Genomic DNA, 15,223 nt, shown 5'->3' on the forward strand with positions numbered 1-15,223 from the left:
CACTGAAATCTGGGTAATTTTATGAAGAAGTCTAGATGTCTGGCTTCTCTTGAACAGCTCTGGAGCTCTGGTCCTTGGGCCAGCACTCCCTGGCCACAGAGGACTAGCAGCGGGCATGTGCCATCCTGTTCCCTGTGCCCATCTGGCTGCCCTCATCTGTTCACATTTGACTAATCTATTAGCACCCGAATGGGCCACCCTGGGCTTACTAATAGTACATTTACTGAATCAGGCAGAAACAAACCTTTCTTTAGAAAACCTCTTGATTTTCTAGATTAAGTCAGACTATGTACTCTGCTCCTACTCTCCCCACTCAGAGTCTGGGCCTATTCTGGGTGCCCTGGCCGGGAGCCATTGGGGAGCACCGCCCACCAGGCTCCAGCCACTTTTACAGCTCCCCCAGCCCACTCACCCTTTGGAGTCCAGCCCAGACTGATGGTCGTGATGGCCGGGGCTGGTCAGCACCTGCCCCACCCGGATCACCTGCAGCACTCTCCAGGGCTTCTTTGGGCTTGGCCCGTCTGGAGGAAGCAGAGGAGGAGTTTTTATTTGCCCCAACCCAGGGTGGGGCCCCTCCAGCCTGGGGCAGCCACGTACCTTTGTAGCTCATCTTGCCCTTGGTCCCTGGTCCTACAGAAAGCAAGGGAGAGGTCCCTGATGGCCTCGGCTGGAACCGGGCCTGAGGCAACATTGCTTGGGGGTGCAGGGTTCCCTCAGTGGCAGAAGAAGGCAGGTGCATAGGAGAAAGCCCTTGGGTTTGAGTTGAGAGCCAGCCCCATTTCCCCAAGCAGGTGCTTGTGCTGAGCCACGGGTGGCTGAAGGGTGGCTGCTGCCCCAGCTGGAGCTCTGCAGGGTGTGGAAGCGGCCAGTCCCACGACCTGGACACCTCCAAGGCCTCTGCTGGCTGGGCACAGGGTTAGATGGACCCAGGGAACTATCTTCTCCTTTCAGCTACCTTTGTCACCTTGTGACAACTGAGCATTCTCCTTGGCCCTGGCGGCCTCCTTGGCCTGTCTGAGAGCCAATTGCTTCTTCTCTTGTTCTTCCAACCAGTCCTTGGGTGACAGCTTGTACAGGAAGTCCTTGCAGACCTTGTAATGCTGCAGAGTGTCTTCAAATCTGGAGATTTCGCTGAGCAAGAGGAGGGGACAGGCGAGGTCAGGCTCTGCCCACTGGGAAGCCCCTCCAGGGGGGACCCCAATGCACCCTGGTCAAGAAGGGTGGGCACAGAAGCACTGTTGTGCCAGGGAGAGGATGCCCACCTTACAGGAGCCAATGTGGGTTATACCTCCCAGAGTGACAGCCCTCAGGGACTGACTTGCCCCTCCCAGGGTGGAGCCCAGACGCCTCAGACCCATGTGAGCCCTGTGTCCTGATGGTGTGGCCTCCGGAAAGTCAGTGAACCTCTCCTGGCCTCAGTCACCTCATCTGTAAGATGGGCAGCAGCCTGTAGGGTTTTGAAGCCCTGAGATGTTTAGAGCTCAGTGAAAATGATGAGCTTTGTGTTGTGGGGAAGCACCCTTTGGCCAGGGAAGAAGTGATGAAGGGAAATGTGGGTAGGCCAGCCCAGGCCAAGTTTGCCTCTGACCTTATTTTTAAAAAGAAATAAATAAATAAACACACACACACACACACACACATATATATACATACACACACACACACACACACACTAATAAAAGAGTAATATGCTAATTAGACCGGAGACCTTCCAGACATCCTTCTGGACAAAGCCAGGGACTTGGACGGCCAGCGTGCAAACTGCCCCCAGGCCCTTGCCCAGGCTGCCCGCGCCCCCAGCGAGGACCCCCACCCCCAGCAGAGACCCCCACCCCAATGTGGGCATGGCTGGCCTGCAAACGCCCACAGGCCTCTTGCCCCCAAGGGGACTCCAACCCTGATCTGGGACCTCCTTCAGTGCAGACCAGCCAGCCCCTACCCATGCACCAGGCCTCTATCTATACTAATAAAAGGGTAATATGCTAATTAGACCAGATGTCCTCCCGGACAAAGCCATGGTGGCGGGGCCAAGGCAGAGGCAGTTAGGGGTGATCAGGCCAGCAGGGAAGAGCACTTAGGGGGATCATGCTGGCAGGGGAGAGCAGTTAGGGGCATCAGACAGGAGGGGGGGTAGTTAGGGGGATCAGGTCAGCAGGGGAGAACAGTTAGGGGGATCAGGTCAGCAGGGGAGAGCAGTTAGGGGGATCAGGCCAGCAGGCAGGTGAGTGGTTAGGAGCCAGCAGTCTCGGATTGCGAGAAGGATGTCCGACTGCCAGTTTAGGCCCGATCCTGCAGGAATTGATTCTCCTCTAAACTGGCAGTCGAACATTCCCCAAGGGTCCCAGATTAGAGAGGGTGCAGGCTGGGCTGAGAGACACGCCCCCTCCTGTGCACAAATTTCATGCACCAGGCCTCTAGTCTTTCTTTCTTTCTTTCTTTCTTTCTTTCTTTCTTTCTTTCTTTCTTTCTTTCTTTCTTTCTTTCGTGATTTCAGAGAGGAAGGGAGAGGGAGAGAGAAATAGAAACATCAATGATGAGAGAGCATCATCGATTGGTCGAGCCCTGGCCGGGAATTGAACCATGACCTCCTGGTTCATAGGTCCATGCTCAACCACTGAGCCAAGCCCACCAGGCAGCCTCTGACCTTACCTTTTGATATTCATGATCTGGGTGGTCAGATCTCGGATTTCAGTGATCTTCTCTATCTTCCCTTTGGTCTCCTTCTCTGCCCTGAGGGTAGGGTGGGGCAGGGAGCCAATCTCAGACTGTTAAGAGGCCAAACTGCTCTCAGGCCAGGCTGGAGGTGGGGGAGCTAACAGGAGCCTGGTTTGGGGTCCAGGGTGGAGGCGGGGGCTGAGGTGGGTGCAGGCTAGGTCGGGTGGTTTGCACAGGCACAGGGGACCCTGGGGGCATGGCCAACCAGCCCCTTTGGCCACAGGCTCACTCTTTCAGGGCCTGCACTGAGCTGCGGTCATTCTCCCTGAGGAACTCATCGAACAGGGTCGAATCCTTCTCCAGGGACTTCTCAGCCTGATCCAGCTCTTCCTCCTCCTTAGTTGCCAGCATCTCTAGCCGCTGGATCTCGCTCCGCTTCATATCCAGGGCATACTGATGGCCACCAGAGCAGGGATTACACTCCCCACCGGACAGCCCACCCAGGTCCCCTCCTGGCAGCAGACGGGCCTACCTGAAGGAGGAACATTTGCCGCTTCTGGTTGATGTACTTGTGTATGCTGTCAGAATCCTCTTTCTTTTCTGCAATGGGAGGAGGGAGGCATCTGGGGGTGGGCAGTGGAAGAGAGACTCAGGTGTGGCTGAGGATGGGGGCGCAGGAAGAGGGGCTGGTCAGCTGCTCCTGGTGCAATGCAGTGCCATCACGGGAAGCGTGCGAGAGCCAGCCCCGCCTCCGGCAAAGGCAGAGAAGGCCCTGCTGACAGGTCACACCTCCATGCCTGCAGCGGGTCCAGGTGGGAAGAGCCTCTCTTGCTGTCGCGCTCCTCTCACCTGGAATGAGACTCTGGAGACCGCTACCTGGAAGTTTCACCCAACTGGACTTCATAAGAAAAGGCCTATTGCCAGGACCTGAGAGAAAATGTGGCAGGATGATCTCAACTGGGGGTGCCCTAAGTCCCCAGGGCCTAACTTGGGCAGCAGCTAAGTCTACACTGCCAGGGTTTCCACAGGTGGGAGGACATGAGGGGTGGGCTCCTGGATGACCTTCCAGAGGACAAGCAGAGAGGCAGCATGGTGGGGCCACAGGCCGTGGGGGCCTCTTTCATTGGCCTTTCTGGAAAGGAAGACCTAGACACTCCCCAACTTTGGAGAGCCCAGGGACTGTGGGAAGGACTGTGGAACCACGTGGCTCTGTCTTGTCCCTCCAATCCTCTCCTTTCCAAAAGCTGGTGTGCTGTAGGGGTCCTGCTTTAAGTCTAGATGCCTGGCAGTGAACCCACTAGGTCCCTGCCTCCTGGTCCACCCTGGGGAAGTCCCTGCCCTCAAGGAGACCCAGCTCCTCACTGGAAACCAAAGCTGGACACTGACAAGTCTTTTGTGCAAACACCCTGGGTCCAGGCTTCCCCATCCAGGTGCCACCTGCCTCTCCTAGGTCTTAGGAATAGAGGGCGAAGGCAGAAAGAAAGCACATGCCGTGCTGCTCCCCCCATGCAGAGCTTGGCACACAATCGTCAAAGCAAGCACAGGGTTTCATACCCCAAGAACAAGCCACGGTGTCAGGGTGGAGACTGGGGTCTCCTTATGTGTACTGGTATATTCATATCCAGTACACCCGTAGGCCCGGGGGTTCCAGAACTGTCTGATCCCAACTACTACTTTCTAGCTTAGTGATATTATACTTTATCATCTGGGTTGGTAGAATATTAATGCGTTTTCAGTACTGTAGATTTCCTACTGGGTTACAAAAATAACCGCCCATGCGTGCACACGCACACACGTGCCTGCACACATCCACACAAACACACACAGTTCTTCCTCACTATGTGCAGTGTTTGACGAGGTTGAACCCCCAACCATGAGGTTGCTACCGTCATCAGCCAGGAGAGAAGACCACAGCGGGAAGGAGTTAGCTAACTTGGCCAGGATGGTGCCGCCATTGAGATCTGAAGCCAGGCAATCTAGTTCTACACTGACTCATTATCTCCGTGTTAAATGCCTATGTTTATACAACCTGCATTCATCGTGCCTAGTCAGCACTCAGAATCCTTGCAGTACTGGGGTCCAGAGGCTTTTAGATTTGCACTCCATCCGGAACTGATCTTTGTGATTCGGAAGGCAGGGGTCAGACAGGAAAGGCCCCCCTTCCCCACTGCACCGCAGCCCCTACTCTGCAGCACGGCCCTCTCATGGAGGCACAGCCATGATGTCGGGGAGGGAGGAGCAGTACCTTTGGTCATGGCCAGCTTCCAGGAGGTGTGGTCCTCCTGGAAGGCGCTCATCTGCTGGGCCTCGGCCAGGGCACGTGCCTCCTGGTCATCCGCCCGGTCCTGCAGCTGCAGCTCACGAAGCAGGCTGGTGTGCTTGGCCAACACTTTGGAGGAGTAGGTCATCTTCTGGTGCAACCCTAGCATCTTCTTCTTCTGCCGCTCCTGGGGGGTGGGCGGGTCAGGCGAGGTCTCCCAGTGCCAGCCTCCACACAATCCTCCCCCTCTCCTGGGCCCAGTTGCCGCCTCCTGCTTTGTCCCATGCCACGGTCATATGGACTTGAGGTGGCGCGCACTTAGTCAGGCAGGGTGGGGGGTGCCCAGGTGCCAAGCGCAGGAAAGACTGTGGAGCTGTGTGTGGGGGGGAGCACACTGGGGTTCTGAGGGAGTGGGCAGGGCTGGCCTCTGGAGAGCCAGGTCCAGGAGGGCGGCCAGATGAGCACCTGCCAGGTGATGTGCATTCTAGATCAGCAGTTAAGGGACATACTCACTAAAAATGACTCTTGGTTTATCTGAAATTCACACTTAAACTTGTATTGTGATTTGCTAAATCCAACATCCCAAGGTTCGGGGAAATTAGATCTGAGTTTTCAAAAGAAACTGGAAAACCTGAGTTTGATCTGCAAACGTGACAGCCAGTGTCGGGGCCATGCTGTCATGGGGTTCTGCGCCTCCCCACCTCTTCTCCACCTGCCCTGACCTGTGGTCCCAGCCTTTCACTTCGGGGGATCCCAGGATAAGAGGTGGGTTGGGGTCTCTTCTTCGCAGAGGCCTCGTTTAGATCTCTGGCTTCGGGGGTGCCCTGACTCTTCTGTTCAGACCCCGGGGGTCTCCACATCCCTCCTGGGGTGGGCTAGGATCAGAGAGGCCTCATGTGAACTCTTCATGTGGCCTTTCCTGGGTAGGTTCTATTTCCTGCTGGTCCTGGCGGGTACAAAACCCAATTCAGCCTCTAAAGAACGCTGCTTAGGGAAAAGCTAGCTGTGGCAGGATCTGGTGTGAGCCCTGTATAACAACAAAATCGGGGAAATGTCACCCTCTAGAATCCCAGTGGCAGAAGACCTGTGTTTAGAAGATATTTGGGTAGCTGCTTTTGATCATGGTGAGGTTGGGGGGCTCTGTGGGGCAGGGTGGGGTAGGAGTGTGAGGTTGGGGAGCTCTGCTGGGGCGTGGGGAAGAGTGTGAGGTTTGCAGGGGCTTTTGGAGGAAGACGGAGGTAGCCCCAAAGCAGGGCCACGTTGGCAGAAGAAAACGGAATTGTGCACTGGTGAGCTCTCTAAGTCAAGGTCAGAGAAAGTCTGGGCGTGTGTTTGCAATATCTCCCTACTCTGGAGGCCTCAGGGAAGTGTGAGCTGCTCAGTGTGGCTTTTCATGAGCTTCCTTCTAAGGCATGAGTGGGTACAGAGCATGGCACGAGTCGGGGGAACACTGATGGATGGTGGCTCTTCCAGAGTCTCTAAGCCAGAGGTCTGGGGTGTCAGTACTGGTTGGAGTTGCAGTGGGAGCCACAGCTCTATGCAATCTCAGACTCTGAGCCCTGAAGTGGGGTGGACAGTGCCAGCACAGGAGGGAGCTTGAGACACTGGTCATGAGCGTATGACCAGAAACATGGCCTGTGCTGGCCACTTCCCAGAGAAGATGCGCACCTGGTGCTCTCCCCAAGCCTCGCTGCAGTGAGGCTTGCTTGCTTTGGCCAGCCGTGCCGTGGCAGGGTGTATGTGCGTGGGGTGGGCTGGGGGGCGGGGGGGGGGGCAGCTGTCTGGGCACATGAGCTCTTGGGATTGGGAGGCAAGGGAGACTATGTTGGGGTGGAGACAAGGCACAGCCTGGGGGTCAGGGCTGGCCCCGGGACTCCCAGGCACTGCTGAGGGGCATGCAGTGTGTATGTGCACATGTGTGCGTGCCTGTGTGCATATCTGGCCTCTAAGAATTCCAACCAGGTGACTGTGCAAGGCCAGAGCAGTGGGGGCCAGCTGTGGGGGGATTTCCCCGGGGGAGGTGAGAGGGTGCCTGAGGTCTGAGATGGGCCTTGAAGGACAGGAAACGCCTCAGAAGGGGATGGCATCTCATGCAAGGGATAGCAGAAGTAAAGGCCTGGTAGCAGAGGCTGTGGCCACGGCAGCTCCCAGGAGCCCAGCCTGACAAAGGCCCAGGCACAATGGTGATGAAACTGGGTGACAGTGGGACAGGTCAGAGATCTGAGAGCTAGGGGGATTTCCCATTGATTTTGTAGGAAATGGTGAGCCCTTCTAGAGAGTGACCTGGGGAAAGTGCTCTTCGGAAATCGGGCTGCTGCTGCTTGTGTAAGGGAAGAAAGCGCCGGGGCAGGCCTTGTTCTGCATACTCACTGAGTGAAATTTATTCCGCTCCTGATCTCTGAGTAGGAAGAAATCCACGTTCCCAGACATATGGAAAGGATTAGCTGAACGGTCCGGAACAACCACAGACACTGGGGAGGGAAATACCTCATTGGAGAGAGGAGCCAGCTCTTTCAAGCTGAGGTCTGTGCCTCTGGGGTCCCAGCACCCTCCCAGCCCAGTCTAGGGAGCTTCTGTGAAAGCACTAGCAAGTGGCAAGTGTTCTCTTGGGCCCGGCTGTGCCTGAAGTCCACCCCTGGGCCTTCCAGCTCCGTAAACTCAACCTAGTTGATGTTGGGCTTCTATTCCTGGCATCTGAAAGAGACCTGGTGAACACAGCCCCTCCTGCCTCAGACATCTGCTATGTCCCTGGCCCTCTGTCCTCTCTCATTTAAAGTCTCAGGAACTTCTACTCTGTAGACGGGAGAAGCGAGAGCCTGCTGACTCCAGTGCTGAGGTGCCTATCTGTCAGTGGGAAGTGAGCACTCTAGGTGAATGTGCTTTGTCCTTGCAGGAGTCTCCACCAGGCACCCTCCCCCCACCCCCAACCCCCACCCCCCCGCCGCCCCCGCAAGGCCAAAGGAAGACTGGGCTTGTGTGTGTGTGTGTGTGGGGGGGGGGGCGGGTAAGGGCAATGAGGCTGAGGCCTGGAGAGGCTGTGTAAGAATTTGGGAGGATGGGACTTCCAAGGACCCAATTCTGCTACCCCCACCCCCAGGGCTTAGGGAGAGGTTCCTACAGCTCAGCTCAGAGCGTGTCAGGGAGGACAGAAGCCCAAAGGACCCAAACAAAGGCCTTAAAAATATGGCTGCTTCCCCCCTACCCTTGATAGGAAAGAAACAGGGTTCATTGGACACAAAACAAAACATTCTTGAAAGTGAAAGAGAATGAGATAAGAATAAAAAGCAACTTCGCTTTGAATTAGCGGTTGGTAACATTTTTGAGGGTGTTTTCTTCTAGTACTTTTCAACATACAATTTTAATAATTCCACATGTTCCTTTAAAAAGGACACTTTACCATCAGCAGTTCCCTGTGAAGTTACTAATTCTTTGTGGGCCTTGTAAGCAAACATTAAGGGCTGCAATGACACACCAGGGTGTCATCAGGGTGCACTCGCCATGGGATGTGTAGCAATTCATAGCACCCCGACATCCTGAGGACATCACTACCACCATTGGCCGGTTCTTGGGAACTGCTTTTCCAAAGGGAGACTAGGGGCCAAGGGCTGTAGGCAGTTTCCAGGCTTCAGAAACATGCTGACCTCTGGATGGAGGTCTATCTCTTTTTGCATCCCCATCAGCAAAAGGAGGGCACTGTTAAAGGGGTTCCAAGTTATGATCGTCTCAAAATACCTCTGCACAAGACACTTATTCCCAAGAGCAAAGGGGCTGTACAGTGGGGAAGCCTGGCAGGCTCCACATCACGCAAGCGCCCGAAGTGAGCATTGGCAGGAGAGAGAGGAGTTGGCACTCTCTCCGAAGGGAGCCCAGCACGTCACGCAGACATTCCTGCCTAGGACGCTTCATCTGCAGTCCATCCTGAGGAGGGGTTGGCAAGCCCAAATCATGGGCATTCTACATCTTCATACTATTCTTTCAACTTTTCTGTAAGACTTACGTCCTGTCAAAACACAGAGTTGAAAAAAGTGAGCTACGCTCAGAATGGGAAGGATAAAGGTTATCTGCTCCTTGGCCCACGGCTGGGAGGAAGTCAGAAGGGCCTCCAGTCAGTTCGCAGCCTGGCTCCTAAGGAGGGAGCAGGGCCTGCACCCCAACCTCTGCTTCTCATGTCACACCTTCTCCTTCTGCCCCTCCTGCTTCCCTCTTAGAAGGACCCTTTTGATGACACTGAGCACCCCATCTGGATAGTCCCGGATCATCTCCCCATCTCCAGACCCTTCACTTAATCACATCAGCCAAGTTCCTTTGCCATGTAAGGGAACCTAGTCACAGGCTTGGGGATTCAGATGCGGACATCTCTGGGGGTCCCTCCTCAGTCCACCTCAGTCCCCTTTATCAGACCTCTCTATCCCTAGGTTGCTAAGACTTTTATTGAAAATGTTTTTAATTTTATCAAATACTTATACTGCATCTATTGAAATGATCATGTAATTCTCTTTCTCATTCTCTTATGGGGTATGTACCACACTGGTTTATAAATGTTAAACTAATTGCATTTCTGGGATGATTTGCTTCAAATGATTGCCATTCTTGGTTGCGGGCTCATCTTCACATTAACACGCTGATTGTCTTCACAGTAATACTAAACATCCCGTACTCATGGACTGCAAATGCATCGTACTGTTATTTGTAATAGCGAAAATCCACAGAAACAACCCAAATGTTCATCAGTTCTAGAAAGAGTAATACATTGTTGGCATATGCGCACTACAGAATACACATAGCAACAGAGAAGGGACGCCTGCTGCGTGTGTCTCAGACGTGATGTCGAGTAAAGAAAGCCAGATCAAAAGAGCACTGAGCGATTCCAGATATGTGAGGCCTGAGATCGAATAAAATGATTCCCTGAGAGCAGATTCCCTGAAAGATAGCCACCTTTGGGGGGAAGAGAACCGAGCAGATGGAAATGTTCTAGATGGTGAATGGGTGGAGGGTAAGAAGTTGTATACATCTGTCAAAATTTACAAACTGGCCCTAGCCGGTGTGGCCCAGTTGATTGGAGTGTCTTCCTGTACACCAAAAGGTGGAGGGTTCGATTCCCAGTCAGAGCATATACCCAGGTTGTGGGTTCGATCCCCAGTTGGGGCCCATGCTGGAGACAGCCTATCGATGTTTCTCTCTCACATTGATGTCTATCTCTCTCTCCCCCCTTCCTCTCTAAAAAGCAATAAAACTAAAAAAAATTATCAAACTGTATAGTTGAGATTTGTTCTTTTCACTATATATTAATTATGTCTCAGTGAAGAAAAAACAAATCCAAAACCCAGGACCCTCACTCTTATGTGAGGGGCCAAGCACCCATAAGCAGAAGAAACTATTGGGTGAATGGCTGAGGGGGATCTGTGATGGAGGGTCAGGTGGCTAACACCTGAACCTACCATTGAAGCATGGCCAACAGGGAGGAAGCTGGGTGTGTGGGCTTCTTATGAAAGGGGGTAGGAAGCACACAGCCCCTCTAGGAAGGAGTCTGTGGACAAAGAGGGACATGGATCCATCCTATCAAACATCTAGTGTTCAATTAAAAGAAATATAGGGAACAGAGATGTTCCTGTCCTTAGAACGACAGCACCAGGAAGCAGAGCCATCACAAAGGACATTGTACAGGACAATTACACCATTTTTTCAACAACTCAAGGCACAGAAAATGTAAAGTCGTGGGGGAATAGCTGTGCTAGATCAAAAGCGACTGAAGATGGTCCGATCTCATTTGAATCCCGATTAAAACAAATCTTCTGGAGGGAGACGTTTCTTAGATAATTGGGTAAGTCTGACGATGGTCTGGTTAACTTCATTGTGGGCTTGTAAGAAAATGTTCCTGTTTTTGAAAAATGCACATTGAGGTATGTAGGGATGAAATGACACATCTGGATTTTACTTTAAAATACAAGGTATCCCCCCAAAAATGTACATACACTTTAACAGCTGATGGCTCAATTTTGAAAATGACATGTATTTTAATACACACTGCCTTTATAATCATTCAAAGTGTGTGTATACATTTTTTGGGACACCCTATATTTTGTCAAAGACTGAAAAGAAAAGGAGAAAGGGGATAGATGAAGCAAAAGTGGCAAAATCTTGCCTACTGCCCAATCTGGTGACAGGCATGTGAGTTCACTGGGCTTTAGTCTCTACCTATGGGCAGGTTGGGATTTTATTTTTAAAAAATATATTTTTATTGATTTCAGAGAGGAAGGGATAGGGGGAGAGAGAGAGAAACATCAATGAGGAGAATCACTGAATGGCTGCCTCCTGCGTGCCACCCACTGGGGATCGAGCCTGCAACCAGGGCATGTGCCCTTGACCGAAATCGAACTTGAGACCCTTCAGTCTGCAGACAGATGCTCTATCCACTGAGCCAAAGCAGCTAGGGTGGGATTTTAATCATTAAAAGAGGAAATGGGGGCGGGGTGGGCTGAGGGGTGGGAGCTGGCCTGTGAAGGACAGGTGCAGGGAACATGCTCACATCTGCACACCTCTGCAGGAAGACCGGACAGGCCTGTAAGCCAGGAGTCTTGGGGGTGGGTGGGGGCAGTACAGAAACCAGGAGGGAGTCCTGGAAGCCAGGGTGCAGAGTGACAGAGCAGGGGCTCAGAGGACGAGGCATATGCAGCTAGCTGCCTACCCTTCTTCTTCCTAATAGATGGCAGCCATGCGCCTAGCTGAAAAGCTATACTCTGTTGTTTAAGTCACCAGACTTAAACACTAGGGTCTCAGCCTCCCTTGCAGATCCTAATGGCTCTGTGACTCCTCCTCCGCCCCCCCCCCAAAAAAAAAAGTAGTCAGAAATTGTTGGGTGGAGATTCTGGGAAGGATCTTTTCCCAGGGAGGGTTAAAGTGGCAGGTAGGCAGTTCTGCCCTTCTCTTCAATCCTTCTCCCTGTCTGGAATGCGATGTGATGGCTGCATCTGCAGCAGCCAGTTCGTGACCACGTGACAACCTTGCAGTTGAAAGCCCTACAGATAAAGACAGTGGAGGAGAAAGACTTAGGATATGGTCACCTGGATGATTTTGTAGAACTGCTATTGGTGGAGCCTCATGGAGCTGTGGACTGCTTCCCACATTCCCATTCCTGCAGGAACATATCCTACTTTATGTTTCTATTATTTCAGGTCTCAGAAGCCCTTTTCCTCATGGAAACAGGAGCATGGCCTCTGCCCTTCACCTGAAGCCTAGGTCTGAAGGCACCTGCAGCTGAGGGAGAGTGCCCCCACCACCTGGGACTTCAGCTCCCGGCTCCAGAGGTACCTTTGCCTTTTTTCTTATGTTTCTTTTTTCTTTCTTCAGTGACTGAAGGATAGCTCTCATCTGTGGAGTCCAGGCTGTTCTCTGGGGAGACACAAAAGTGAGGGCCACAGGAAATGACATCTTTTGTGATAGCTGTGAAAACAGCATGAGGCTGGGGAGAGCGGCTACAGCGTTCGGACAGGTTCAAGCCTGGGACTAATGAGAGGGCACGATCCTCTCATGGCAAAGCCACGTGCAAGTCCCAGCACAATTACAGTCAAAGGCTATAGTTGTGAACTTGACCTTATGGTCTGAACCTGTGGTTCCATGTGGCTGAGTGATATGGGCTGCGGGAGGTGCAGCAAGTAAACAAAGTTTGAGCAGGTGCATGTAATTGAGCAGATTCGAAACCCACCAGAATGTTGTAAACATCTTGACCACACCCTTACTTTGCCTCTTGGAAACTGGCTATAAAATAAAGACTCAGCTTGCAGGCTGTGGCGCTGTTTCTCCATCAGAGAGGAGCGTCCCACCTACCCCAGCTTTCTTCTCTTGTTTGTCTTTTCTAAGTCCTTCACCGCCCTCTCGCAGGTTCACCCATGGCTGTGCCGGCTCGGCACACTTTAGGGCTCCAGCCTCAGCAGCCTCACCTTGGCTTGGCAAGCCACTCAGCTTCTCTGAGCCTCAGTTTCCACATCTGAGATAATCATGCTGACTTTGCTGGGAAGTTGTAAGGATCGTGCAAGAAAATGGCCACAGAAGTTCCTAGCACACACGCCTGGCGCACAGAAGGTGCCTTCCCTTGCACACCCTTCCATTTGTCCCTGAAGAGCAGCACGGGTTACACAGGGAGGCCACGGGCCCTAAGTGTCTTCTTCCTGCCCTGCCAGTGCTCTTGCTGTGAGCTGACCAGGTTCTTCTGTCAGGGCTGGGCCCTCAGAGACTCCCATTTCCTTGTTCTCTCTTCCACTGATACCCACAGGGAAGGTGGGATGTGGCCCCACGCTTCCTTCAGCCCCCACTCGGGAACCTTTTGTAGCTTGGAGATTCCAGGCTATGCCTGCCTGGAGGGAAGCTGGCCCGGAGGGCAGAGGGCTGGGGGCTGCGGGAGAGCGTAGAGGTGTGCTTTGGTGGAAAGCTCAGGGAGCTGGTCCTCGTGGACCAGTGTCGGGGAGGGGGAGCTGGGATGATGAAAGGAAAGGGAGGGCCTGGGAGATAAGTAGTATACCCCAAGGGCCAGGCCACGAGATAATCAATCTCTGCTGTTTAAGTCACCAGTCTGTGGTGGTACTTTGTCCTGGCAACCTTAGGACTCTGGTACATGGGGTTTCTAAGGAACCTGGCAAACTGTGGTTTCTGCCTCATGGCTTGATTTAGAATCCCTTGAACCCTGGATTAACTCTAGACCTCACTGTCCCAGGCTCCCAAGGCTCCCTTTGGGCCCGGAAGAACCCATGCCAGCTGGGTACTGGGCACTTACTCTTGTTCGCCATGTCCTTGGAGACCATAGTAGACAGGACCTTGGACGTCCCCGCAGAGGAACAAGGGCTTGCTGCAAAACCGGACCTCGGCTAAAGGAGGTTCCAACCTGGGGAATGACACAGAGTTTGAGCCAGATGGTCTCCAGGCCCCCAGCCTCCCTCCGCCTGGGTGGCTGAGAACAGCTGGCATTTACTGAGGGCTCACCATGTGGCCAACACCTGCAGCTCCCCTCTTCCCGACCCGCACCCCATCCTCTCTCCCCTCTCTGACTCGCTAGAACACACCAACCATGCTCTGCCCCAAGGTCTTTGCATTTGCTGCCTCCTCAGCCAAAACTGTCCTCCCGCACCCAGCTCCCACACTCTCTTCAGATCTGAGCTCACAGGTCACCCCTTCAGAGAAGCCTTCCTCATCCCCCATCTAAAGTGGGTTATTTACCCGCATCCCCATGTGACCTCACTTTATTTTCTTCTCTGCAACCACCCACGGTGTTTATCGATTTAAAAAATCAGCTTATTGCCCTTAGAATTAAGCTCCATGAGAACAGGGGTTCTTTTCTGATCTGTAGCTCATGTGCTTATATCAAAGCGCTTGGCACTTCCTTAACATTGAATGTCTTTTCATTTTGCAAAGGAAAAAACAAAGTAGAGATCCGGAGAGGTGTCCTAAGTCACACAGCCAGGAAGGGCAGAAGCTGGGATTCCAGTCCAAAATTCCTTGACTCCGAAGCTTGTGCCCTTCCAGCCACAGTCCTGCTCGGTTCTCACGGACAGGAATCCAGTGAGGCCCGTGTTAGGACCTGGTCTCCCCACCCCAGCTCGGCGGCGGGGACCTTGGACAGAGGGATGTCTGGGTGAGCGATAAAGCAAGTATGGCGACAAGGAAGGAAGGGCGGGGAGCCTTGCAAAAGGGGTCTTGCGCTTTGGCCCAGAGCTCACCCTGACCCCGCGTGCCCCCCATCAGAGCCCCGGGCGCACCCACCAGCCTCGCGCACCGGGCTTGATCCTAAGCTTCGGCGCCACGGTTCCAAGGCTCAGAGCGCGCGGGCCTTTGGTTTACGTTGCCACAGCAACCATTCTCCTGGCCACTGGGGTCGTGACGTCACAAAAGCCGCGGAGGCGGGCTTTGGGGTGGGGCCTGTGGACCGCAGGGTGGGGTAAGGACGAAGCCCAGACTCCCACCACTTCAATTCCAGGGGCGCCACCAGGTCGGTGCCCGGCCCAGGATGGGGTCTGGTGAACAGGAGTGTCCTTCCTCTGTCTTCATTATACTCACTGTCTTCCGGCTCTTTTTCACTCCCCCATTCATTGACTCCAAGTGTGCCTTCGCATGTAAGTGGTCCTTTCTGCAGAGTGGACCTCACTTTCTCCAGGGGCGGTTCTTAAAGTGTAGTCCTGGGACCTGCCGCTTCAGAAATGCTGGGGACTCCTTAGAGAAGCAAAAGTTCGCCAGCTCTGTCAGCAGAAGCTCTGGGCGGAGCCAGCATCTGAGTTGTAGCAAGCCCTCCTCCCTGGGACTCCCGAGCTGAGGTTGGGAACC

At 53.5% G+C, this 15,223-nt stretch overlaps 1 protein-coding gene across 1 annotated transcript in view; it reads right to left on the bottom strand.

Annotated features, from left to right (window-relative positions):
• Positions 1-13,790, bottom strand: part of CFAP100 (cilia and flagella associated protein 100) — a 30,636-nt gene extending 16,846 nt beyond the window's left edge. The window contains exons 1-10 of the mRNA XM_080683541.1: positions 13,683-13,790; positions 12,224-12,304; positions 7,286-7,386; positions 4,901-5,102; positions 3,188-3,255; positions 2,945-3,108; positions 2,650-2,730; positions 956-1,131; positions 598-630; positions 413-521 (exon numbers count right to left, since the gene is read on the bottom strand). Coding sequence (XP_080539667.1) covers positions 413-521; positions 598-630; positions 956-1,131; positions 2,650-2,730; positions 2,945-3,108; positions 3,188-3,255; positions 4,901-5,102; positions 7,286-7,386; positions 12,224-12,304; positions 13,683-13,710 — 1,043 coding nt within the window. The 5' untranslated portion in view covers positions 13,711-13,790. The remainder of the gene's footprint in view (positions 1-412; positions 522-597; positions 631-955; positions 1,132-2,649; positions 2,731-2,944; positions 3,109-3,187; positions 3,256-4,900; positions 5,103-7,285; positions 7,387-12,223; positions 12,305-13,682) is intronic.
• Between the last annotated feature and the right edge of the window lie 1,433 nt (positions 13,791-15,223).

The sequence above is a fragment of the Plecotus auritus genome, assembly GCF_963455305.1.
Source record: "Plecotus auritus genome assembly, chromosome: 8".
In the NCBI taxonomy this organism is placed as follows: domain Eukaryota; kingdom Metazoa; phylum Chordata; class Mammalia; order Chiroptera; family Vespertilionidae; genus Plecotus; species Plecotus auritus.